The following is a 26,459-nucleotide window of genomic DNA, read 5'->3' as shown; positions in this document are numbered from 1 at the left end:
GCCCCCACAGCCAAATCCTCCCAGGGGCACCTTTCCTCTCACACAGGCTCCATGCAGCATCCTCTCTGCTGAGCCCACTTTTCATTAGAAGGGGTCTCGGGAGAAAGCTAAAGGGAAGGACCAGGGGGTCAAAGGGGACAGAAAAGGGAAGATCCTCATTCAGAGTTCTCCCATCTTCATTAGAGTGTCGTCTCTTGATGTCTGTTCCTTTCCATCCACTGTGACCAGGGACTAAGCTCCTTGTACACCAGACCACATGGAAGATGAGCTGGGGGCTTGCTCAGAGCCAGGCAGACCTGGAGTAAGGCGGGGTTAGGGGGTTCTTGGACAGGTTTCAGGTGCTGGTGGGGAGGTCATGCTCTGTAACAGCACTGATGGGGACAGCTGCAGTTTGTGTACTCAAAAGACTTGTGAGTTGGGGCTGAACTTGACGTGGAGAGAAGGAGCTGAGGTCACTGGGATGATGGTCCTTAGAAACAGGTGCGGCATTCCTCAGATGCTAAGAGAATCTTGTTTCTCCAGCTGGTTGGTATGTAAATATGAGGATGAGGACACATGCAGAGTGGAATGGGAGAGGATTTCCCAAGCATAAGCAACCTGGGGGCATTACCAAACCTTTGTTACCCCAGAGTTGGAAGTTTCCACTAGAGCAGGTCTTCTCAAAGCAGGGTCCCCAAACTAGCAGCCTCCACGTCACCTGGGAACTTGTTAGAAACACAGATTTGCAGTCCCTGACCCACTGACCCACAAACCCTTGGGGTTGGGCCCTGCCATCTGTGTTTCAAGCAGGACTTTAATGACCCTAATGCCCGCTGAATTTGGGGAACCTCCAGTGTGGAGTATGCAGATACAGCCTTGCCTCAATTGGCCGGATTCGGCAGACAAGAGCACTCAGAGGGAGGTCTCAGAGATGCAGGCAAGGCGCCAGCTTCCACGGGTGTGCTCAAGGTGAGCTGACCTAGTTTCAGCCTCTGTCCTGGGGCCCAGGGTCCCCTCCCTTTCCAGAGAAGTACAGAGCCAGATCAGACCACTGCATTGGCACAAGAGCACACTTTAGTTCAGAGACACATCTGCGTAAATACTTGAAGTGGATCCACCCCTGCAGGTGGGAGCCTGAGAACACGGGGCTCTTCACAGTCCTGGGCTCGCAGCCCTCCAGCCGATGGGTTTAACACTGAAGATAGTCCCGGTCATCTCTGAAGACACCTCAGGGCGCAAATTTGGGGCTTGCCGTGATGCTCACCATCACCCCAACTCCCCGTCTCTCTGTGACTAATATTTTCCTCACTGAGGTAGATTATTTATCAAGGGAACCAAGTAGAAAACAGTTTTTTTTTTTCATTTAACTTTGCTTCTCCTTTTCAAACAGGCTGAACGAGTCTTCTGTTTGTGTCCCTTTTACCTTATGCCCTCTACTTGAACCAATGAGGGTCCACCCCACAGCATCTGTGGTCTGTCTCCACTCTTCTCCTCTCCTTCCCTTGTAGATTCATGCCCAGCTGGAGGGCCATGGCAGTGTAAGGCCTGGATAGCCTGGCAATACCGCCTCCAGATGTGAGGTCACCATGGTGCGACCTTGTTTGCACCCCATACCCCGAGTCCATGAGCAGAGCCCACCCCCTCTGGATCACGGGAAGCAGGGCAGGCTTCTGCAGAGCTTGGTATCCTCGGGCTTCAGAGCCTCATCACAGGCGGCAGAAGTCTGGCCGCTGGGGTCACGGCACTGCACCGTCCGCCGCTGCCAGCCGGCCCCGCAGCTGTGAGAGCATTCAGACCAGTCCCCCAGCACCCACTGCGTGTTGAGCAGGGCCTGAATGACATTGGCAGTTGTCCTCTCTCTGCTGCTCTGTTTGCTGGAGTTCACATCGTCAGGGACAAAGAAGGTATATTTGACCTTGAGGGGGTCCCCATGGACCTTCAGGAGCTGTAAGGTCAGTGGCTCGGGCAGGGACTGGAAGCTCTGCAGCCGCTCCAGGGAGGTGAAGGCACCGCTGTACCTGAGGACAGTCCCGTTCAGCAGGATGTACTGTTCTGTGGGAAAGATGGCGTTGTTTCCATTGAGCAGGTATTCCCCATCTGTGGTCTTCAGGGCCAGGTAGTTGCCATCATTCTGAACCCCCGGCGGACTCCGCTGTTTCACATCAATATTTGTGGAGCCAGCCGGGAAGGTGACAATGTCATTGTAGCCATAACTGTGACTGGAACAGAAAGATACCCTTAGGACCTGGACCCCAGCCAGGCACTCAGGAGGTCAGTGTGGAGTGATTGGAGGTGGGCAGACAAAAATTTGCACTATCAAATCAGGAAATAGTTGCATAAAGTTGCCAATAAATTAGCTGGTGAGGCCAGCAAGAATGCTCTGTACATTGGGATTGTTGCTTTGCCTGGCAGCTCTATTGTAAGTGTTTGGAGATGAGATCTTGACGATACCACAAGAGGGGAAGGCAGCCCAAAGGGAAGTGAAAGCTGGGCTGTTGCTGTTCGAGTCCACATGGAAAATTCTGCTCCCCACGCCCATTCCAGGATCTGACCAGAGGGATGCCTCACTCCCCTCTCAGAGTCCGTCCGTTCCTGGAGGTGTGGCTGTGTGGCTCTAGGGCAGGGAGCAGGGTGACACACTGTGCCCAGGGGCCTTCTCCTGGGTGTGCCAGCACAAGGAGCTGGGCCGTCTGGGGCGACAGGGTGCTCTGGGGCAAATGTTTTCACTTTATTGTGGGCCTTGGGCTTTCTGTGGGATGGAGAACCCTGAATTCTTATTTTTCTCTCTGGGGGTAGAAAGTATTTGGTCTCAGGCTAGGAGGGAGGTGAAGAGGGCTGAGGAGGGCAGTCATTCTGTTATTTGGTGTTCTTGCCTCATGCCCACTGGGAAGCTGTGAGAGGACCCTGGCCCCTGATCTAAGGCCTGAGTGAGCACTGTGGGGACTCCCCCTTTGGCTGCCCCACACCCCATGGTTCTTTTTTCTATATCATTGAGTTTAAATTTGAAAAGACTCGTGAGTTGTATTTGAAAGCAGATTCTGTTCTCAGATTCTGATGAGATGAGGTAGCATGAAGGAGTTGGGTAGGGGTGCAGTGTGGCCATGGACCCTTGCCCTTCTTCTCTACGAAGTGTGTGCAGGGCCTAGGAAAGGAGAAACCTGGGTTCTCCTTGGACACCTCAGATGATCATGTAATCTCTTCGTGCCTCAGTTTCCTCATCTATAAACAGGGAATGACCATCCTGGCCCTGACAGACTCATTTTAGGAATCAATCAGAAGTGAAAGCACTTAAATATAGGACGGCTTCCCTTGTAGCTCAGCTGGTAAAGAGTCTGCCTGCAATGCGGGAGATCTGTGTTCAGTCCCTGGGTTGGGAAGATCCCCTGGAGAAGGGAAAGTCTACCCACTCCAGTATTCTGGCCTAGAGAATTCCATGGGCTGTATACGCCACGGGGTCACAAAGAGTTGGACTCGATTGAGCAACTTTCACTTCACATGAACTTATGGATTTAAGGTGTGAGAAAGGATCTGGGGCTCTCAGATTCAGGCAGCTCCAAGACTGCCAAGGTCCCCCAAGAACCCCCTTTCTGAAGATCCACCTGCAGAAAGGGCAGGGTACAGGTTTCACTGGGTACAGGTGAAATGTCCTTCCCACAGCAGGCCTGGAGGAGCTGCTTCTGGCAGGGGTCCCAGTTACTCAGCGCAGATCTGCTGCCGACTGACTCAGAGATGCTGCAGCCCCGTGCACGTGGCCTCCGGTGGCCCCTCTACCGGTCAGACTGCTCTCCCACCTCCTGACCCCTCACAACCACCCTGAGACAGAGAGGACACCGAGTTCATGCAGACACTGCAGCTAGCACTCCCGGGTATGCAGGGGCTACCACTGTCTATCTCTAAAGCCCGGTCTACTCCTGCAGGTAGGGACAGGAATCCTGGGAGACCCACCTGGAGGGACTGAAGGAGCCAGACACCTTCCTGCATGAGTCGCCTTTGCCCCCACACACCCCACACTTGTCCAGCTTCTTAGGGGAGTCCAACACGTGATCACAGCCAGCCTTGACACACTGGCCATGGACACAGATGGCCAGAGTATCGGGTCCACACAGGGTGCCGTCGATCACCTGCAGAAAGGAAGCAGGGTCTGAAGGGACCTGAGCATAGATGCAGCCCGCACATGGTCTGGGCCAGGAGGCCTTCCTCCCCACCCTTGCGTTTGAGTTCCAGAAGTTTCCTCACCTTGTCCTCAAATATTCTGAACTCGCTCCGCCCCCTGGCTAGGCAGAACAGTTTGCAGCGGTCCCGGGGGGACACCCCCGCATACTTGGGGACCCACTGCAGTAGGTTTCCCTCCACGTCTGTGTAATTGTAGGCATTGAACTTCTCACACTGCTGCTCCCTGAAGCTTTTCCCTAAAACAAGGATGAGAGGTCACGGGGTCACCATGCTGAATTGAAGCAGGGAGGACCCTGAGGGGGAGATGCCCGGGCTCTGGGCCACCTTCCTCCTCCCGGACTCGACCTGGCCCCAGGCCGCGGGGTCACCTCAGCCTGCTCTTCCTCACTGCTGACCTCAGTGCTGACTCCTGAGGCAGGAAAGGAGCAGCCTGCCCCGGGGGGATTTTCTGGGAAAGACAGAGTTTCTATTGGGGAGGGTCTTAATTCTGCTTTACTGATTAGACTTCTCTCGTGGCTCAGTGTGTATAAAGAATCCGCCTTCAGTGCAGGAGACCCAGGCTCGATTCCTGGATTGAGAAGACCCCTTGGAGAAGGAAATGGCAACCCACTCCAGTATTCTTGCCTGGAAAATCCCATGGACAGAGGAGCCTGGCGGGCTACAGTCCACGGTGTTGCAAGAGTCGGACACGACTTAGTGACTAAACCACCATCAACACCAAACCTAGGTGAGGATGGGGATAGCTCCGTAGGCCTGGGAAGAATGACACATGGAGGTATATTTTGGACCCTCTGCTAATCATGACTCTTGACACTGGACGTTTGGACAAAGGCCCCCTCTGTCCCTAATTCTGATCTTGCCTCTGCACTCCACTTGCTGTAATTCTGGGTGTCCTTGGGGGAGTCCACTTGCAGACACTGCGATTACCTCCAGCTCAGTGAGGCCCAGCTCCGTGTGGTTCCTCCACCACCTGGTTGACTCTTCACTGGGTGATGTCACCACCTTCCAGCCTGAGACTGGAACCCTGGTATCTTCTTGACATTTGAGCGCCTACATCTGCTATTTCCAACGTGTCACTGAGTCCTGTCCTCTGTTCAGGACGAGCTGAGGGTTGGCACGCTCCTTCCCACACTCCACAACTCAGGCCACTGCTCACAAGCCAAGGCCGGGGGTTTCCTGTGAGCCTTGGTGCCCAGTCTCCCACCCGTCCTGCTGCTTCCAAGACAGGAAGACCTGGGCGTTTCCTTCTCGCCGTCCTGAAGTTAGCGCTGCTCTTACTGCTGAGGTTCCCCGCCCAGCTGGACACCTTCACGGTCTGTGCAGCTTCAAACCCCAGGTGGCCACGGCCCCTCCTTCGAGTGCCTCAGGACAGCTGAGCACACGAGAGGCACTAAACACCCACTGACGGAGGTGGCTGGCACCAGTGCACCTGAAATCCTGGCCTCAGCTCCTGCCCGTGTTGCCTTCGTGCCTTGTATTCATTCCCCTCTCCTCTTCTCTCTCTCTCTCGTTTCCCCAGGAGCCCTTCACTAGTGTGCCAGGAGGATGCCCACAATTCCAGGCAGAGGCTCTAAAGCCTCCTGCCATTATGGCTCCTCCTCATCTTGCAAAACTACAAAGCCTCCAGACTCCCTTGCATTTGCCCTCCCTGGGCTGGGCCTCTGTGCTTGGAGGAACTTCTCTAACCTCCCTAAAAGTGTGTGCCATCTGCTGCCTGCCATACTCCCTGGAGCTGCGACAGGGAGCTGGACAGGGTGGTGGGGCAAAGATCTGCAGGGACTCCCTCTCATGTCTCTGCAGCCATCACTGCTCCGAGTTAAGGAGTTAAGGCGTGTGCTTTCTTGTGGGCACTGGGGGATGTGCCTGGGAGGTGGACATGAGGCCACTTCCCTGGAAGGTTCTTGCAGGCAGATGCCATGGCCCCAAGGGGAGATGGGCAACCTTCTCAGGAGAAGTGTGTGCTAGGATCAGATTTAGGAACCTTCCCTCTGCCCTGGGCTGAACATTGGCTGGAATGACCCTGGAGGTGGCTCCGACAATTGCTTTGGACAATGCCTCCATTGTTCTGCACACAGACCGGTGTTTAGACTCCTCCAGGAGGAGTATTATTGTCCACTCTTGCCCTCTGCAGAGCCCTCCCATGGCCCCAGTACATAAGCTGGTTGGGAGTGACGTCCTCCATGTCCACATCTCCAAAAACCAGGGTGGTTTCTCTCTTTGACTTTGCCAGGCTCTCCCTGCACAGCGAGAGCCGTCCCGGGGCGCTGCAGGCTGCCCTGAAGTGTGGTGCCTTGAGAGCCCGTTTCTGTCTGCACCCCGGGAAGCTCTGAGCCCGGGAGACCGCCCTCCTCCGGGGATGTGCTACAGGTGCCGCAGCAGCCGCTCTGGCCATTACCGTCCGGGGGGCACTCCTCGGTGTGGCACGACTGGTACTTGGCTCTCTGACCCAGGCAGTACTTCCCTCCGTTCTGAGGCTCGGGGTTGGTGCACTCGCGGTATGAAAACTGTACTCCTCCTCCGCAGGTCCGTGAGCATGCACCCCAGGGTCCCCACGGGGCCCAGCCTCCATCCACCACAGCCTGCAACACACAAGGCTGTGCTGAGTGGGGGAGGGGAGAGGGCCTAGGCTCTCGGGGGGACCTCCTCTCCTATCTGGGCTTGTACTGGTGGGTGGAGTTCGGTAACTGCCCGATTCGTTTTCCCAGTGACTCAGTGCCATGTGTGACTGCAGCTGACCACAGAGTCTGTGCTGGCCTGGCCGTCGGCTGCCCCCCCCAAGCACCCAGGGGTCTAGAACCGTGCCTTGTCCTTTGTAAGGTGCTCAGTAGGAGTTGCTGAGTCAAACACTTTTATGGGAATAAGGTTGAGGAGAATACAGTGGTTTCCCATGGGGGCTGAGACTCCCGCAGTGTTTGGAGACACTGTGGTTGTCACAGCTGGGCAGGGTGTACGTTGTTGGCCTCCAGTGAGTGGGGGACAGGGAGCTGCTCAGCCTATACAGCCAGGGTGCACACAGCCCGGACACCACCAGTGCTGAGGCTGAGCAGTGCTGACCTAAAGGAAGGATCTCTGGGAGGTGAGGCCGCCAGTCTACTAGCCACCAGGTCCAGGAGCGAGTAGGACATGCTGGGAACAGTCACATCCAACTTTACAACTGACTCTGAGGCCAAGCAGTTGTGATGGGTGGGTACACAGAGTTTTCAAAATGAAAAGAAGTTTTTAAAGGTTACAAAAGTCATACGTGATCCTATAAAAAATGAGAAATAGGAAAGATGTGAGAGAAAGTAATGCTTAAAGATATACCACTATCTAGATGACGCCATTGACGTGATTTTCATCAATATCCCTTTGTACCTTTGCTCTGACTATCATCATGAAGGTACCGTGTTTTTATTTTACAGAGACATGATTCTGTCAATATATGCAGTATTTCCGATCTGTCTTTTCCCCTTAAAAATACATTAGGTTCACTTTCTGGCCATCTTTTCCTGCGTGGAGCTTGGCTGCACTGCTGGGGAAGGTGGGAGGGGACCCCCTTCCCACCTCTCCCCTCTGGTCTGTGTGAAGCCCACACTACAGGACGGGGTTGGGCAAAGCCACGTGTTGGGCAGGGGCCAGGCGGGGGCTTAGAATGAATCCATGACGCCCACCCTGGCCCAAGCTTAGAAGGAACGTGTGGATTACCAAGCCACACAGGCCCCCGGGCCTCAGTGCACGGGATGTGCCCTGAGGACAGCCTTCCAGAGGGTGAGAGCGCAGGCCACCCTGGTGATTCAGAGCTGGGCCAGACCCAGGCTGAGACCCACTGGACATTGTTTCAGAGATGGCTCAGTGACTCCAGTGAGAGAAAGGTGCCTAGCCTCACAGTTTGGAAGTACTAAGAGCAGGGCAAAGGAGCCAGTCATTTAAAACCCCTTCTCGACATTGCGTTGCCTTTCCTGCAGGTTCACTCTGCCAAGTTTTCTCTGCTGGCTCAGAGGTGGTTCCCCTTCCTTCTTCCCTCCTTCTGGAACAAGGGGTCCCCACACTTCCTCCCACTGTCCTGACCCCTAGCTATGAATTCAGCTCAGACACGGGTAGGGCATGAATACCTTCCCCTCCTTCTTGATGGTGTGTCCCTCCTTGCTGTCACTCACTTTACTATTTATAATAGAATTCATAATGGCTTCTGTTTATTGAGTGCCCGTGACAGTCTTGTGCAGGAGTGTCCACACCTAGCACCAGTCCTCCAAGTCAAGTCCACAGCTGTTCCAAAGGCAAGCTCCCCAAACACCCAAGCCCTGATAGCATCATGCATTTGCTCTGAGTACACCCTCGAAGGGCTCCTCTTGTGTTTGAATAAATACGCTTTGTTTTGTGTGTCAAAGGATGTGTGGTTCTACTCGTAGTTGCATCTGGCCCCAAGCCTCCTGGTTCCTAGCTCTCAAGTGTGGCTTCCTCCATGGAAACAGCCCTCCTCCTTTCCCTCTCCCTGACACCCCAGTGGCCGTCCCTCACCTCGGGCTTCTCCACTTCCTCCTCAGGCAGGCAGCTGCCCTCCCAGCAGAGATGCCCGGGCCCGCAGGGTGTCCCATCGGCCCACGGCAGGCTGGCATTCCTCGTGTGGCAAAGGGGGTCGGGGCCATCAATGCGGCACCAGAGCTGCGCACAGGTGTTCTGGTCAGAGGAGTTGGGGCAGTGGCGGAAGCCCAGCCCAAAGATCTGCTTGCACTGTTGGTCCAGGTCGTAGAGGGCCCTGTGGCCGGGGAGGTCTGTGGGCAGGGCCATGGCCCAGGAGGGGGCATCCAGAAGGCAGTCCCCTGAGGAATGGAGGAAGCAGAGAAACAGGAGTGAGGGCCAGGGGTTCCCTCCTCTCACATGACACTCAAGGTCTCCTTGACCTCAATCCACAAACTGTCAGCACTCCATCATCTAGAGAAATTCCTTCCAAGTTTTGACTATCAGCGACTTCACGTTCACTTTTCACTTTCACACGTTGGAGAAGGAAATGGCAACCCACTCCAGTGTTCTTGCCTGGAGAATCCCAGGGAAGGGGGAGCCTGGTGGGCTTCCGTCTAAGGGGTCACACAGAGTCGGACACAACTGAAGTGACTTAGCAGCAGCAGCAGCACGTTTATTTAAAGGACTGAATTTCTTTGTCATCCAGACTGTCTTATATGTATTCAGTGTTTACCTAGGGAAGGCCAGCTAATTGTAGCACTAATCTAAGTCACAGTATAATTAGGGGTGTAAACAGACTCTTAAATCCAGGCCCAGAGAATTAAAGCCAGAGTACTGATGTTTGAAGAATCTATTACTTTTGCATCAAGAATCAATTGTGTCTTCACTTCTTTACTCCACAAGCCAGGCTGCCTGCACCAGGCACTTCACCCCACTCCTTGCTCTCAGGGGGCGTTCCTGCCTCTGCTGTTTTCACACTGCCCTGTGATGTATGGCTCCAGCCGGAGGCTCCCTTCTCTGCTCTGTATGACAAACATTCTTCCATTCCTTCAAGGTCTGTGGGAACCCACCTTCTCCAGCAGACCTTCTCAGACCACTTCTACCTGCTCTGCGGATAATCTCATTGGCGCTAGAAGATGGGCTGAGGGACAGCAGGCTAGAGGAGTGGTTAGAGCACCTCAGCCCTGTGGGGCAGTGAGGACACAGCTGCCCAATGTCTCCCATCCCAAGACGCAAGCAAAGCAGGGGCCCATTGCTGGCCAGGGAGAAGCGGGGACCTACCATACCCAGGGTCCAGGAATGCGGGTGCCCGCCGCTGGCCAGGGAGAAGCGGGGGACCTACCGTACCCACGGTCCAGGAATGCGGGTGCCCGCTGCTGGCCAGGGAGAAGCGGGGACCTACCGTACCCGCGGTCTAGGAATGCGGGTGCCCGCTGCTGGCCAGGGAGAAGCGGGGACCTACCGTACCCGCGGTCTAGGAATGCGGGTGCCCGCTGCTGGCCAGGGAGAAGTGGGGGACCTACCGTACCCGCGGTCCAGGAATGCGGGTGCCCGCTGCTGGCCAGGGAGAAGCGGGGACCTACTGTACCCACGGTCCAGGAATGCGGGTGCCCGCTGCTGGCCAGGGAGAAGCGGGGACCTACCGTACCCGCGGTCTAGGAATGCGGGTGCCCGCTGCTGGCCAGGGAGAAGCGGGGACCTACCATACCCGCGGTCTAGGAATGCGGGTGCCCGCTGCTGGCCAGGGAGAAGTGGGGGACCTACTGTACCCGCGGTCCAGGAATGCGGGTGCCCGCTGCTGGCCAGGGAGAAGCGGGGACCTACCGTACCCGCGGTCTAGGAATGCGGGTGCCCGCTGCTGGCCAGGGAGAAGCGGGGGACCTACCATACCCGTGGTCCAGGAACTCTCTGAGGAACAAGGCGCTGCAGGGGGACCAGGGCCGTGTTTTGTTCAGCTGGACGTAGAGCGGCGCCATCATATGGTGCTTGTCCAGGGGCCCGAACAGCCGAGTACAAAGCTTGGAGTCGTCGTGGGGCATGCCGAGGACGTGCCCTGGGGAGGACGAGACCCCTAGTCCACCTGCCGCCTCCGCTCCACCCCGTTGTCAGCCGTCCACCCACGGGGCTCAGTGCTCTGAAGGCCTCAGCAGTGCCGGCTCATCCAGGAACCCCACCCGCTTGTTCCTCAAGGACAGCTCTCGGCCTACTCTCCCAGGGGAACCAGGAGCACTGAGGGGCCTCTCTTTCCTGCTGGGGCCTTTCCCGATTCACACTCCGCTTAATCATTTGCTCACTTTCTCGCACTGTCATTGCAGTTGACTTTCTGAATCCTGACTGCTAGGCCAGGACACCCCCTCACGGCTCTGTCTGAGCACTGGCGTTTCCCCGTGCCCCCTGAGGATGGCCCTTCACTCGGGGTGGGGATGGAGAGCATGAGGGCACAGTTACTCTGTGACAACCAGGAAGCATGGCACAGTCCTGGGGGGCTGCACCACTGGACTCTGGAAGGCGGGTCCCCCCAATCCAGGAGTCCTGGCCTCTGGGAGTGGGGGAATCTTACCGAGCTCATGGGCCAGAGTATAGGCCGCCTGCAGGCCCTGGTCCTGGATCACAGAGCAGCTCTTGCTGGGCTCACAGATGGTGCCAACGTTGGCGACGCCCAGGGTGTCGCACCTGCCCTCCTGCCCGCAGAGGTTCTGCTCAGGAGAAAGCGAGACATGAGGACAGAAAGAGGACGGGAACTGCATGTTCCTGCACCTCCTGAGATGAGGGACATGTTTTCAGCCAAATCTCTATTTCTTCACAAAGGACATTTGTCATCTACCTCAGCAAGACATCAGGCTGTGGGCCTGGGAAGTCTGTCCTGGGAGGCAGGATAGCCCTATGAGTGGTGAGGCTATGGAACCCCCCCAACCGTAGGGAGACAGGTGAGCCCTGACCCCTGGACCTCGGGTCCCCAGCTGTGAAGTGGGGTTAAACACGCAGCATTGGCCTCAGAGTTGTCTTGAGGCCTGGGGGGCAGGGAGCAGGGCCTCTCCCCATGATGACTCTGGCTAGGCTTTAGGAAACCACCTGCTTAAACCTCACCAGGAAGGTGGGCAGGCCTCCTGATATGGAGACATTATGGGAGGGCCCTGGTTACCTGCCCCTGGGTTTAACCCTGGCTGCAGCTGCACCTCTGGGCTTTGTTCCAACTCCACATGTCTCTCAGGGCAGTTTGAGCCCTTGCCGTCTTGTCATGACCTCAGCAGAGGTCACAAACTTCTGGACAAGAGCCCTTGTGCATTCCTCTGCTTCCCCTGAAATACCTCATACTTGTCCTCATGTCCTCCTCCCGCCCCGCCTCGTCCACATCCAAGGTTGTCTGTCCAGCCAGGGCCAGCAGGGAGCCAGTCCCCACACTTGGGCTGGCTCCACATTTGAGCCACACCCACTCCTTGGCCTGCCCTGTGCCCGCCCCTTTCCCTGCAGGGTCTGGAGGCCTTCGACCTCTCTAGTGAGCAGGACGGCTGTGTCGAAGTGCTCAGGGTGCCGATCTCTGGGTTGGTTGGCGTCCCGCTGCCAGGTGCAGAAGTCACGCAGAATCAGCCCGCTGTTGTCTGACACCTCGGGGCCCAGCTTCTCATCCCCCATGATCACCAACTTCATCATCACCAGGTTTACGGAGTTACCAATGCTGGGGTGCTTGTAGATGCGGGCGGCCATGGACATCAGCATCAGGATGTGGTTCTGGGGGAAGCAGGGGTGGAGAGGGAGCGGTCAACCTCCCAGCAGTGCCCACCCCTGCTGTCATCTGAGTTGTGCACTCCTCACTGCAGGGCGTTGGTGTATAGCCTCTTTGGGTGGGCTCCTAACCACCCTCCCGCCATTAAGCACTGGCATTATTTATTTCTCTTCCTTGTACATATTAGAAATTCATGGCTGAGTAAGTGGCCTGAGGTCCAGAGCTAGTGTGTCAGCCAGCCCGTGAACCCTGAAGGCCTGGCTCCAAAACTTGTGAGTTTAACATCCTGCCCAGCCACACATGTCCATGAACATCTAAATCCATTAAAATTCAATCCAATTAAAAAATCACCGTCCCTCTGCCACACCAGGCACATTTCAAGAGCACCAATAGCCACATATGATTCATGGCTGCTGCAGAACATTTCCATCATCACAGAAAGTTCTTCTACCTTCTTCACGAGTTATCTACCTTAACTGGGACACCCACTGTCTCCCTGCCAGCCACCCCTCCCCTCATGCTCTCAGCCCAGAAGCACTTGTCTGAGCGCTCAAGGTTAGAGTCCATGGAGAATTGTCCTCAGCCTGCTGGGGTAACCCCTACTCTTCAGGAAGGAAACTTCGCTGTAACGGTCACTCCTAACAGGAGCTCCTCTGCACCAGTCGCAGACTGGATATGCGTCACCTCAGGAAATGCTCACAATGATCTGGGCAGTCATCCCCATTTCTCCAACAAGGAAGTGGAGGTTCTCCCAAGTCAAATACCATGTCTACAGCCGCCCAGCTATTAAAGCTGGGGTGTAGAACAGGCATGTCTGCCTCTGAGGTCTACACTCTTCTCATTAAGCTTCCCAGGGCCTGGCCTCCTGGCTTCTGCCTGGACAGCCCAGGGCATTTAAACCTCCTCAGCTTGGGGCAGGAGAGAACCAGATGGGCTGGTGAGACCCAGGCCCTCAGGCTCACACTGCTTCTGGTCCCACCAAGGTCAGAGGAAGAGTGGACGTCAGTGCTTGGCCTCTGCCCAACCCTGGGTTGCCAATGGCTCCCAAGGCCTCCGAGGAGGCCAGATCAGGTCACTCTCCTGCCTCTGGGACCTCCAGAAGGGCGTCATCTAGGATGATTTTACAGAACAGGAAACCAAGGGGATGGTCCTCCACCAGGAGTGTGGCCTGCCCCTTAGGGCTCCACCCACCTGTAGCCTCTTTTTCTTCCCTCCTGTGATCTGGAAGGTGGGACTGGAAGGAAGGAACTGAAGGTGAAAAGCTACAGAGGGACATTCCGGGGCTGAGGCCATGTGTGGGAGTTCCAGATGAATCCCATTATTTGTGAATGGGATCTGTCTGTTCATCTCACCGGCAACCAGCCAGATATTTGGTAAGCCCTATAAACAGGGGTCAGCAGGTCACTTAGTGTGTCAGGCATTCCAGCTACGTTTAGGCTGATGTAAACATCTTATCAACAATGCTGAAACTTGGCACCCACTCCTGGAGTCAGATTCCTGAGGGAAACAAGTAACCACCTCATTAGGCAGCTGGGGGTGAGGGCTGAGGAGTGGCAGCCTGTCAGGCTCCTCCCTCCAGTTATCCGCTGCTTCCAGGGTGCCCTCCCTACCCCTGACAAGGACCAGCAGCCAACTCCTGGAATAACCTGCAACAACCTGCAACCCTCCTCACAAGAGAACTCCCTTCAAGTTCCAACATCACAATCTCAAAACTAGGGAGATGATGTTTGATAAAGAAGGCATGTAGGCGAGAAATGCCAGCTGCCCCACAAGCAGTCCCTAAAGGCTTGGAATAAGGAACCAATGATCTAAGGTTTAAGAAGGCTCTGGTTCCCAAGCTGCTCCTTCAGACTAGCAGAGACTGTCAATGGGTTGATCCCCGGTGTGAACCGAAGGTACACGAGCGCATGGGATGTGCGACCTGACACCGGGGCTCATGGACTCTCCTCCCTGGGGTTCAGGGAGCTCACAGCATCCTCTCCAAACATCATGCAAGTGCAGGCTGAGCCGGCTTGAGAGTTTCCTTTCAGGCAGTGGGTTTTATGGGAGGACACTGAAGTTTCCCCCGGATGCTCTCTTCTAAGATAATTCCCATCAAAAGAGGGCTGCCAGGCCTGTATGGTCCAAAGTGTCTGTTAAAGTCCGCAGTCCTAGTCTGGCCCACCTACCCTTTCTCTCATCTCACTGAGCTTTTGGGGATGAGAGGTTCCTCTGAGGGACTGGTGGCTCGGGTGCCTGTGTATCTAACTGACCCTAGGGGCAGGGAGCCAGGCCTGGGCAGGCGGGCAGCTGTGAGACCGTGAACGCCACTTCTGGGCCTGTCTCCTGGTCCAGAAGGGCAGGTCTGACTTCCAGTCCCACAGAGAGCAGGCCCAAAAGCGCCATCCAAGGCAACTCTGGTGTTAGGCTGTGCTTTGCTGAGCATCTGCTATGTGTCAGGCCCTGGGTCGGATGCCTTTTGTATTTTACTGTCTCCTCCAGACACTGCCAGATCCTTGGTACAATAGTGCCTCTCAGGCTGGTGAAGAAATTGAGGTTCAGAAAAAGGGGTAACTCATGCAAGTCACGCATTTCTATTTTCCATCGAAGTCTATGCTCTTCTTCATGGCACTGACCGCCAACCACCTTTGCTGTTGCAAGGTCAACCACAGCACAGCGGGAAGAAAGTGTGCAAGGGAGACTGCGTGCCCTTGACATTGGCCCTGTCCTGCCTGCCTTCCCAGCGGGACAGGAGGATGGGGGCGTGGCAGCTCAAGGGCCATTGAAGACTATGGAAGTACTTTATATGCTCGATCATCCTGATGGCAACAGACCGAAGAGATGAATATTTGATCTTTTCCAGTGGGGGTTCATACTTCACAGGCAATACAACGTGCCTGCAGAGACTCAGACATGTGTCTGTTCTGTTATTATCCAAAACAGGACACTTCTGAGAATAAAGATGAAGTGTTAATAATTACACCAAGACAATCCTAACCAGGGGTTGTGCTGGGCAAGCCAGGATACTTGGCCACTCTGGTGATAGGACTGGTGGGAGACATTTTCCGGGAGGGCAGTGGAACGGGGGCAAAGTGACTTAGCCCTCCCTGAAGCCACTGGCTAGTAGCTTGACTCTGGGACGCCTCTGGTCTTCTCTGGGGACCTCCCTGCTCAGCAGCGACTTGAGAAGCTCAGCAGCTGACGGTCTGGCTAGAAAATTTTCCAGACTGAGCGTGGGGCGCCGCTCCCCACTCTCGCCCCTTCCTGGTGCAGTTTCATCCGGGAACAGGCAGCAGCGGCTGGGTGCAGGCAGAGTTAAAGGTCTCCTCTGAGGTGGCCCCCCCTTTCAGAAAGCCCCCTTTGTCTGAGCTCCTCAAGTGTACAGAGTCTGGAAAACTTCCTCATCACTTCGCGGTGAAGCCAGTCTTGTGCACGGTTAATTCTTTCTCTGGCCTTGAAGGCAGTTTCTTCTCAGGTCTGGGCCTCCCACTGTGGCTGGACCTGTTTGGGATGCTGGGCTCAGTGACCTGTTCCCGCAGCATGGACGACGTCAGGGGAGGCAGAGCCAGAGTCACAGACCCTCCCGGCGCCGAGCAGGCGGCACGGCCGTCGGGGGAGGAGAGCTGGAGGAAGTCGCAGGTCCTCTGCGACCTTCGCTCTCTTCCTCTGCCCCTCACAGGTGTTTACACTGCGTGGTCCCTGTAAACCACTCTGCAGATTGAATGTCCTCAGCGTGTGACTTCCCCGCGAGGTGCTGAACTTTCCAGAAGGCTCACTAGGAAGCAGCCTCAGCGATGCTTAGACTGGACTCCATCACCAGGTCCAGGTGCGTCTCTTCATGGTGGTGGGGAAGCATCTCTTTATCCTCATTACACACCCTGGTGGCTGGGACACCCCAAAGCACCTCCAACTGTGTGAACGAGGTCTCCAGGGGACTCCTTGAAGAGTTCCTTCCAGAGAACTAGGTTATATTTGAGGAGGTGTGTCTGGGCAGGGCAGGTCCTAGGGAACCCGGCCTTGACATTCACTTGTGCCTTGGCTGAGCTCATGGGCCAGTCCAGGGGATTGCGCTGAGAAATTCAGGTCTATCCTGTGGCATCTCCACAGTGGGTGAACAGTCAGAGCAGAGGGGCCAGGGGTCAGTCATTGAAACAGCCTCAGCCTGGGCCCCACCTGGGGCAATGACAGCAGGATGCAGGCAGTGATGGGATGAGACGAAGGGAGAGGTGTCAGGGCTGGCCCCAAAGGCAGAGGGAACCCCACCCACCCAGGGGAGGACCTAAGCTTTCAAGGTGCCTGATGGCTCTTCTGGGGTGTTCTCCTGACCCAGGGGGGTGGTGGGCTGCTGCAGCGGTCCTGTCTGAATGTCCAGAAACCTGTGTGTGTGGAAGGGACCACGTGGGACACGCGCATGCTGGGTCATCCAGCCAAGAGTCCTATGAGGGTACAAGTGCCCCTGGGTGCAAAGAGGAAGCCAGCTGTCTGGTGCAGCAGACCGGGGGGCAGAACCTGCCCTTGCCTCAGCGGCCTGGGAACCCTGGTGCCTGGCAGCCCGCATGTCTGCTCTCAGGTGGCTCTGACATCTGGAGCTGCCAAGTACATGCTGGAGGCAAATACACAGCATCTTAAGTGTGTGGGTGCTGAGCTGAGCTGAGATGGCAGGGAAACATCAGGGAGGACATTTTGACTCTGAAGACTGAAAAGCAATGACTTTTCCCACTGTTTCTCCCTGTTCTGTGGGCTTTCCTACTCCCGGTGGTCAGGCAGCTGTCAGAAAGGAATCGTGTGTGGGAGGGCTCAGCACGGCACTCTGGTTTTGAGGTGGATGGACTTTGCCAGTGGTCCCCTGGTAGCCAGGTGTGGCTGTCCTCAACCTGAGATGGGAGAAGCCCCACCTGCCACCCTCTGGAGGACATGCTGGGGCAGGAGTCCGAGGAGGCGGCTGGCACCTTCCCCTGCTCTCCTGGAAGGCCGGGAAGCAGATACTTGGTCAGTGCAGACCCACATCCTTGGGCAGAACTGGACTGCGGGGTCAAAGCTGCCATCCCAAGCTCTGGGAGCAGCAAATACACAGACTGCCAACACGGGGCCTGATGGGTTTGAACCACCCTGGCAGCATCCAGGGGGGCTGCCCCGTGGACCTTTCGCCTCCAGTTCTTCCCATCTCTGCACCTAGAATGCATTTCCCAGTGACTGGCAGGCTGAGAAAGCTGGGGCAAGAAACAGAATGGCCCCCCGTGCCTCATGTAGCCTGTGGTGCACAGGTGGTGCCAAAGCCCCCGAGGCAGGCATCAGCTGGGCACAGGCTGAGGCCAGAATAGGATGATAGCCAAGACTGCCATCACCAAAATGGCAGCGACTGAGCTGCAGCTGCGGCCAGGGTGCCCATTTCAGGAATTGGTGCCCTCTGGGTAGGTCAGTCCTCCACGGGGCACATCTCTAGTTCTGCGCTCCCCAGGATAAGAGAAAGTGCTGCCTCACCTGGAGCCTTCTGCTTCACCTGGTTCTTGAAGGAGGTGCTGGGGTGTAGGGTGACACACACACCTCCTGCTGAGTCCACAGCATCAGTGTATCTAGTTGGAATCGGCCTGGCTGCAGGAGCTGTGCCCTGGACTCAGTTCCCGGCCCCAGCTCAGTAGAGAGCTGTGTCTGGGCAGAGGGCAGCTCAGGTGGGCCGAGAATAGTTCTGGCTCCACCAGGAACACTCACCACAGGAGGGCAGATCCCCACCGTCTTCTCCTTCCCTCTCCCCTGAAGCTTCAGGTTCCTGGGCTGAGTCCCCAGGCAGAAATTCTGTTCCCCTCCCTTCTCGTGCTGACGCCGGTGCTGCCAAGTTCTGCCAGGGCTGAGCGCCAGGTTGGCAAGGTATCCGTGCCCCTGATCAGAACCAGCTGGGCGCACAGAAGTTGGGCAGCCCCTTTCCAGCCTCAACTCCCTGCAAACAATGTCTTTTACTTAAGGCAGCCTCAGTCCTGCAGGCAAAGGACACCTTTGCATCCCAGCGGCCTTTCCTTGGGAGCCCCTCAGGTCTGGAGACAGTAGGGGGCTGAGAAACGGGGCCTGGGGTAGATGATCTTCCCAAATGCGCACTTATCTTCTCTGTTGGGCGAGGCAGGTGTCTGGGGTGGGGGTGCTTTAAAACCCACTTTCAGTTCAGCATGTGTGGGATGGGGGTGGACATGGAGGAGGGAGCCCAGAGCCTCCCCTCCAAGTAGAAGGGAGGTAGTGGCAGGAACAGGTGGTCTCCTGGGTGTCAGAGGTCATGAAAAGAGTTACTCCCTTTCTCAGAAAGGAGAGGACCTTGTTTGGGGTGAGGAGCAGGAAGGATTTTTCTCAGAGGGACAGGAAAGGGAACAATTTGGAGACTCTGGGAGGTGATCACGGTGCCCCTGCGTGGCAAGTCTTACCTCTAGGTCCTCTCCGTAGAAAGCAACCATGGATGCATCGGCCACCAGCAGCATTTCCACAAAGCGGTCCTCCGACACAAACCGTTTGGTCCTGCTCTTGGCCCCCAGGGCTGGTGGTGGCTGGCTGGAACTTTCTGCCTCCTCCTCTTGTTCCTCCTCGTCCTCCTCCTGTTTCTCCTTTTCCTCCTCCTCCGCTGTGTCGGCTCTTCTCTCCTGCCTCACACCCTCTCCCTTCTGCGCCTCCCTCTCAGACGCTCTGGACACGGACCGGGCTGCAGTGGCGGGGCGCACGCGCCCCCAGCGCTGCAGGAGGTGTGGCTGATGCAGGGAGCGCCCAGCGCCTTGGGGCTTGATGGTGAACTCCTGGCCTTCCAGCAGGAAGGTGCCGCTCAGCCCGCGGCAGAGGCTGACGGCCGCCAGCGACTCGGGGTCCCGGTTCACCGTGCCCGAGAAGACGCAGCCGCGCAGCTCCCTCTCGCTCCCGGCCGCCCCGCCGGAGCCCCCGAGGCGCGCGATCTTGAATTCGGGCGCCAGGAAGCTGTCGTCGGGCTCCAGGCGCAGCTCCAAGTCGCGGCCAAAGGCGGACAGGTGGAGCGCGACCTCCCCGGGGATGCTCTGCAACCGCTTGGGCACCACGAGCGCGGAGGCCGGCCTCCTGCCTCCGGGCCGGGCCGGGGCGCCGCGGGCGAGCGGCGGCGGCAGCAGCAGCAGCAGCAGCAGCAGCAGAAGCGGCGGCCACCGGGGGGCGGCGCGGGGCATGGGGGCTGCGGCGGCGGCGCGGGAGGCGCAGGAAGGGGGCCCGGCGCGGGCAGGTGCGGGGGGCCCGGCCGCTGGCCTCGCGGGTGGGCGCTGGGCGGCTGGCCGGGCGTGTGTCCGGTGGGCGTCTAGCAGCGGCGGTCCCCAGGCAGCCTCTCCGGCTCGCGCCCGCAGGGCCACTGGAGCTGCAGCAGCTGGCGCCCTGGCCGCGTGCGCGCCCTTCACGCCCGCCTCCTCCACACCCCGGGAAGCACCGAGTGGGCTGCCGAGCTCTTCGTATTTATACTTCCTTCCCGGCTTTGACATAAGAGGTTTATTTTTGATCTCTCACTATTCCCGTTTCCCCTCCCCTGGGATCAGAGAGGGAAGCTGAAAAGAGAGAGCAAGAGAGGAGAGAAAAAAATTCTGGATGAAATGTAAAACCAATCAGGAGTCAGCGGGACTGGCTCCCCCGCCCCTCCTCCTGTAAGAGTCAACGCCAGCTCTTTCCCCCTGGTTTTCCGTGGTGCCACGTTAATTCCTCCAACGCTGGACGTGCCCTTCAGTCAATGATCTTGGGGAGGCCCCAGTCGCTCCCTCCTCTCCGGTCAAGCGCCCAGGACACACCCCCAGGAGACCCTTGCACAGGTCCCTGAAACAGTGTCACTTGGGGATCCGACTGTGCAAAAACGAGGTCTCCAGAGAAGGTGCCAGGACTTTTCATTGTAAAGCCAAGGAGAGGGATGAGAAAGATCACACTAAACTCAAGCTCCCTGCTGAAAATCGCGTTTTTCACCCCAGACTGAGGATCCGGGCAAACAGTACCACCTGGTTCACACAACTGACTCTGTTACTGCCTGGTCAGAGGCTGGGGAGGGGAGCAGAACTCAGCAAGGGGATAAATTACCAGAAGGGAGGTGGCAGCAAGGTGGGATCTCCCCGGGGCAGTAAGTGCTTGCAGCTTCGTCTTTGGCCCTGAAGTCAGTTGGAATAGTGCTCAGCTGTCTTGGGACCTCAGGATGGGTGGCACCCCTCCCTGCACTGCTTGTGGCTGTGGGTTCCAATGTGGATGGGAGTGGATTATGGTGTCCTTCAACATCACCTCCCCGGGGTGAGAGGGGCTGTAACCTGGAGAAGGGAATGGTACAGTCCACAGACCTCTTTGAAGAACACAAAATGCAGCACTTGATGACACCCCAGTCCTAATGGCCAAGGTCTGAGCTAGCCTGAAGGTCGTGTTCTCTAAGGTAGCACTCCTAGGTGTCCTTGAGGGAGATTCCTGGAGGTCAGGACCTTGAAGTCCTTTGCTCGATCCCCTGCTCCAGCTGCCTGTTTCTCCGTCTGGGTTATGGTGCCTGCAGTTGGTGTGCAGTTGATGGTGCCTTCACTTCAGTCCTCCCACTCCATCACCGTCTATGGAGGATCCGCGTCAATGTGACCTCTCAGGGCTTCTTATTTTTGAAGAGGAGGCCCCCACAGACACAGACATTCCTTAGTGATCACAGAATACCAGGTCAAGTCCTGGCAAATCCTCTCCAAGGGTCCCTGCTCCTTGCTTCTGAGAAACACAGAAGGCTGAGCTTTCTATCCTAGCATGCTGCCTAACCTTTCCTGGGTAATTTACAAGCTAGGAATAACTCAGTGTGGGAAAGCACATTTATGGAGGCAGGGGGATGGAAAGAATGGCCTCTTCAGTCCTTTCCAGAAATGACAAAACACATCAGGACACAAAGGTGTAACAGCTTTGAGGGAGTCTGACTGTAAAGTTTTGGGGAATACAATGAGTTAAAGGACGTAGAGAGATTTTACTTACAGATAGACAATAGACAATGTAATTTAAAGCTCCGCAGACAAGAAGGGGTGGCTCAGAAATTTATAGGGCTTTTTGGTATCTGGCTACAGCATATTCCACATTTGGGTCAGATATTGAGTCCGCTTTACAAAGTAACTAGGAATCTGGTGGCTCAGAGGTTAAAGCATCTGCCTCCAATGCGGGAGACCTGGGTTCGATCCCTGGGTCGGGAAGATCCCCTGGAGAAGGAAACGGTAACCCACTCCAGTATTCTTGCCTGGAGAATCCCATGGATAGAGAAGCCTGGTAGGCTACACTCCACGGGGTCGCAAAGAGTCGGACATGACTGAGCGACGGAATGGAACGGATTGAGTCCGCTTTACAAAGTAACTAGGAATAGATACAAATTTCAATGGTGTAATTAACAATAATAGACTTTTGATGCCACTAAAAGTCAATTTCAACATGCTTTAGACTTCTGGTCAGTACAACCCAGTGCTGCAGAATTTTATGTGTTGTAAGAGAATTGTATGCTAACAGATCTTGTGGCAAAAACACAAGGTAAGAGAGTGCCTTTGGGTTTCTGGAGTAGGAAATTCTGAGAGGCAGAGAGAAATGACACTAGCTTTGAAAAACAATTATTGGCTTGTTATTGGGCTCTGATTGATATGTAACATTTGATTATAGATTATACTATAATATTAAGACCTCAAGTGACAATCATGCAATGGGTACAAAGTTCGCCCCAAACTTACAGCATTCAGCAAGCCCAGGAGTCCAGCATAATCAAATGAAAATGTATTTAGGACCAAGCCAAACCTGGACCACATGGGGTCGCTGTCTTACATGAAAGGATTTCTATGGAAGGCCCGGAGCAAGAGGATATAATTAAGCATGAACTAGTTATCTGAATCACCTATAAAGTGGGGAAAGTCATTTTGATTCGTTTAACTGTACAAAAAAACAGTATGCATGGTTTACTGATGGATCAGTAAATATATAGGATGCACTTGCTATTGAAAAGTGGTTGCAAATAATTCTGTCACTACTAAATTGCTGCCAAGTACTGGGGAAGGTAAAAGTAACCAATTTGCCAAATTATATGCTATTCACCAGGTATTAAAGCAAGAGTGTTTAACTGAATGCCACATATACAGATTCTTGGTTGGTAGCCAGTGGATTGGCCACTTGGCTTCCCCTTTGGGTAAAGAATAACTGGCAAATTCACTCCAGAGAACTATGTGGAAAGGAATTATGGTCTGACATTTGGGAATTGTTTCAGCTACTAATCTTTCAGTAGATTCTCTCAGTCTTCCAAATTCTGTGAATGATGCTCTATCTCTATTACAGATGAACAAACCCAAATCCAAGCAGTATAAGTTGATCCAGACTCCAGTGACTTAAAAGGTTTGACTTGTGGGCACACCAAAAATGTGGTCAGCTGGGAGCATAAGTGACATACAGGTGGGCTCAGGATCGACATATTTCCTTACCTATGGATCTCATTGAATCTGTTATTTTACATTGTCCAGTTTGTCAACATATTAAGCAGAGAAGCTTGGCATATTAGTTGGACTATTGGCACGTGGCAGGCTGCCTGCGCAGATATGACAAGTTGATTATATTGGTTCATTAATTCAGGACAAAGGATGCCAATATGTGTGTACTGCTATGGACTTCTATTCTGGATATTCAGTGGTAATTCATTTTGGGAAAGGCAATCAGACTAATACTATTAAAACATTGAAAATAATTAATTTATACTGTGTTCTACTTTACATTCAGGGTGACAAGGGGTCACAGTTTAAAGGTATGTTTATACACACATTTGCCCATTAACATAATACACAGTGGATCTTTCATATTATTATTCTCAAGCTGCTGGTTTGATTGAAAGAATGAATTACTTGCTTAAACAATTAAACTTGAAGAGGACTCTTGTAAAAACTGGAGGACTAACTTGAATACTGCCTTCAACATTTTATATAAGAGACCTACAGGAGAATCAGAAACTTATTTGATGAGAATGACTATTCCAAACTTACAGATTCATAAAATAGACTTCTATCCTGAGACAATTGAGTATTGTGAAATTAGCCTGGGGCACTCTCTCTTTTCTGGGCTACTCCTAAGCTCACAGGACTAGATTTGTATCTGTATGTGAACACAGACCTATTAAAAGATTGATGTGTGCTGTTTCAATTGGTATCAGAATTAAAATGCCCCCCGGACACTTTGGATTAATCAAAGAATTCTCCAGTTCAGTTTTCAAAGGGATCTGTGTCCATGGCGGAGTTATAGACCCAGACTACTATAGAGAAATTTGAGTAATTCAATAGAATGAAGGAAAGGATGATCTACTTATTACTAAACTTGGTCTAATTGCCCAATTTCTGGTTCTTCCATGTGTAACTGGCAAAGTAGAATAAGGAGAACTTCCAACCTATCTAGCAGTTAGAAGTGATGTAGGGTTTGGAGCTGCAAATGAAATACATGCAGTTGGAGCTGCTTCACCCAGACTCAGCAGTTCTCCTGTACCCACTGGTGTCACTGTGCAGGGGAAGGAGAAGACCGTATTAATGATGATTCTTGGACAGGAAGCATGGAAATATGTGCCATCAGCCACTGTTACTCTCGTGAATGGACTATTCTTGGAATTCTGACTGTAACGTGGATTGTCATTCATGCCTCAACCTTCAAGGATATGCTAAAATTAAAAGAAAATTATGAAGAAAGTTATTGAGGAATCTCCAGCTGGAGAAACACAATTTGGACACAAACTCAGGATAAGTTCACCTGCCCAGCAAACACGGTCTGTCTTTTCTTAAGCTTGACACTCTGTGGACAAAATTTATCTGTTTGTTAGATTAGACAACATTGGTAAAGATATAGCTCAAACTTTAACTATCAATGCTAAATGGATGCCTATAATGCTAAAGCCCCATGACCTCAACTTGATTTATAACAAAGACTTTCGTACAGTTGTTCAGTGACTCAGTAATATTCCAGCTTCACAAAACTAAGTCATTAATTGTCATATTTGATTGGACTGTTTGTTCTAAGCATCTATTATATTACCTTGCTTGAAAGGATAATCCCAAGGAATTGTCATGTCTACTAATGTGTGTGCATGGCAAAACCTATTTAGAGAATGGATTGCTAACCATCATTGAGTGCTTATCCTCGATGGCATTACAAAGTGCGCTAACATCTGGTGCCAGGGAGCACTCCATCATTATGGGATAGTTAACACAGTATCATGTGCCAATGTCGTGTGTTACCTATTGTATTTGGAGAAGAACATTGCTTGCATCGTTTCACTGGGAGTTATTTGGGCTTTGATAGCCACAGTCATTGACTGATAGATTGTGACAAGGTATACCGAGAGACTGCTATGTGGACCAATGTCTCGCATTTGGGAATCCTGCTCATTGGAGAATTCCATCAACTCTTGTGAATGGACTATCTTCCCTAAATCCTATACTACATTGTTTTTTGAAAATGGCCCCTCACTTTTTATGTATTTTAAACAATAATGTAGAAACAACTTCTTTGTATCAGATAGAAACCCGTTTTTCTGATGCCTGACACATGTTGATCCTTTATATTGGAAGGGGACCACCTATTACTTTCTGTCCATGAGAACTCAGGTATTGTGAACTCAAATGTTATTCTCTATTCTTTCTGTTCCCAATATTAGTTTTCTCTTAGAAACCTTATGCAATATTTGTAAGGAACCAAAGAGTTACAAAGTTTCATAGATAAACCTAATTGTAACTTGATAGACCGGGCTGTTGTTACTACTGCTGCTGGCCATAAGCTGATGCATGTAGGAGCTGATATACAAGAGCATACTTCTCATTCATGGTGGGACTTTTTCGTTACTACATCCCCTACTGCTCAAAAATTGTTTTCTGCATTGTTTATCCCATTACTTGTTTCTTTGATCACTTTATTTCTATGGACTATCTGGAATTGTTATTTGAGTTAGAGAATTAAGAAGACAGCTCGGGCTATTTTGCCTTATTCCTATGCTCTTCAGCCTAAACAATCCTGAGGCCAACTGTTAGGGAAATTAAAATGGAGGAAGTTTTCAGTTTTTAGAAGCAGGAGAGCAGACCTCTCCTTGTTTCTGAGCTGCTTGGACTCTACTGGGATGCTCTGCCCACCTGTAAGCATGGCAAGTCAGGCAGCACTTTAGATAGGAAAAGGAGTGGGTCTTGGAATTGCTTAAACCCGTAAGGGCCTGGCCTACCCACCAGGTCTTATGAAATCCTATGACTCACAAGGTGAAGCAAACACCATTGTAAAAGTTAAAGTAAAACCAGGGCTGTATTTTGGGGGCACAAACTGATGTTTATATCAGTTTGTGGTCTGGGATTATAAGCAGGAGCCCCCAAAACTACAATTTGAAGTCTTACCCGTGGAGTGGACATACAGCCTGGGACCCTTTCCCAACTGGGACTGCAGATTACTCATAACCAGGGACTTGCCATCGCTGCTGAAGTCTGGATGTAGGTTGTCAGTGCACTTTGATGATATTTGTGCTGCTACTTTTCTCTGTTGTTTCTATTTCTCTTCTTCTGATGACTGTATATTGACATTAAGTCAAATAATCTATAAAAAGCAGAGACATCCCTTTGCTGACAAAGGTCCATATAGTCAAAGCTATGGTTTCCAGTAGTCATGTACAAATGTGAGAGTTGGACCACAAAAAAAGCCAAGCACTAAGGAACTGATGCTTTCAAAGACTCCTGAGAGTTCTTTGAAATGCAAGAAGATTAAGTCAGTCAATCCTAAAGGAAATCAACCTTGAATAGTCATTGGAAGGACTGATGCTGAAGGTGAAACTCCCAAAACTTTGGGCCCCTTAATGGGAAGAGTTAATTCATTGGAAGAGACTTTGATGCTGGGAAAGTCTGTAGGCAAGAGGAGAAGGGGGAAACAGGGTGGCCTGGTTAAATAGCATCACTGACTCAATGGACATGAATTTGAGCAAACTCTGAGAGACAGGGGAGGACAAAGGAGCCTGGCTTGCTGTAGTCCATGGGGGTACAAAGAGTCAGACATGACTGAGTGACTGAACAAAAATAACAGTAATCTATCAGTTCAGTTCAGTTCAGTCGCTCAGTCATGTCTGACTCTTTGCAACTCCATGGACTGCAGCACACCAGGCCTCCCTGTCCATCACCAACTCCTGGAGCTTGTTCAAACTGAAGTTTATCAAGTC

General features: G+C 53.3%; 1 protein-coding gene and 1 long non-coding RNA gene across 2 annotated transcripts in view; one reads left to right on the top strand and one right to left on the bottom strand.

The window, feature by feature from the left end:
• Positions 1-26,165, top strand: part of LOC129548926 (uncharacterized) — an 84,107-nt gene extending 57,942 nt beyond the window's left edge. Inside the window, exons 2-3 of the long non-coding RNA XR_016036358.1 lie at positions 15,975-16,121; positions 22,580-26,165. This is a non-coding gene — a long non-coding RNA (uncharacterized LOC129548926). The remainder of the gene's footprint in view (positions 1-15,974; positions 16,122-22,579) is intronic.
• On the bottom strand, positions 1,042-19,764 carry ADAMTS8 (ADAM metallopeptidase with thrombospondin type 1 motif 8). The gene is made up of 9 exons (XM_055415850.2): positions 18,703-19,764; positions 12,082-12,321; positions 11,153-11,288; positions 10,478-10,645; positions 8,650-8,951; positions 6,548-6,731; positions 4,216-4,388; positions 3,925-4,100; positions 1,042-2,198 (listed from the first exon to the last, which is right to left on the bottom strand). Exons 1-9 carry the CDS (start codon positions 19,762-19,764, stop codon positions 1,628-1,630), a joined length of 3,012 nt encoding a protein of 1,003 aa, XP_055271825.2. The 3' UTR covers positions 1,042-1,627.
• Positions 26,166-26,459: the final 294 nt, after the last annotated feature.

Source organism: Moschus berezovskii, chromosome 25 (assembly GCF_049115385.1).
Source record: "Moschus berezovskii isolate FMDL1 chromosome 25, NW_MosBer_1.0, whole genome shotgun sequence".
NCBI lineage: Eukaryota > Metazoa > Chordata > Mammalia > Artiodactyla > Moschidae > Moschus > Moschus berezovskii.
This window is presented reverse-complemented; position numbering and strand designations above follow the sequence as displayed.

Excerpts from the sequence above, each read along its gene's own strand:
- ADAMTS8 (XM_055415850.2), bottom strand. The coding sequence starts at position 19,764 with ATGTCAAAGCCGGGAAGGAAGTATAAATACGAAGAGCTCGGCAGCCCA. Across the intron at positions 10,646-11,152 it reads TACTCTGGCCCATGAGCTCG|GGCACGTCCTCGGCATGCCC; the intron begins GTAAGATTCCCC and ends CGTCCTCCCCAG. Across the intron at positions 6,732-8,649 it reads AGGAAGTGGAGAAGCCCGAG|GCTGTGGTGGATGGAGGCTG; the intron begins GTGAGGGACGGC and ends TGTGTGTTGCAG.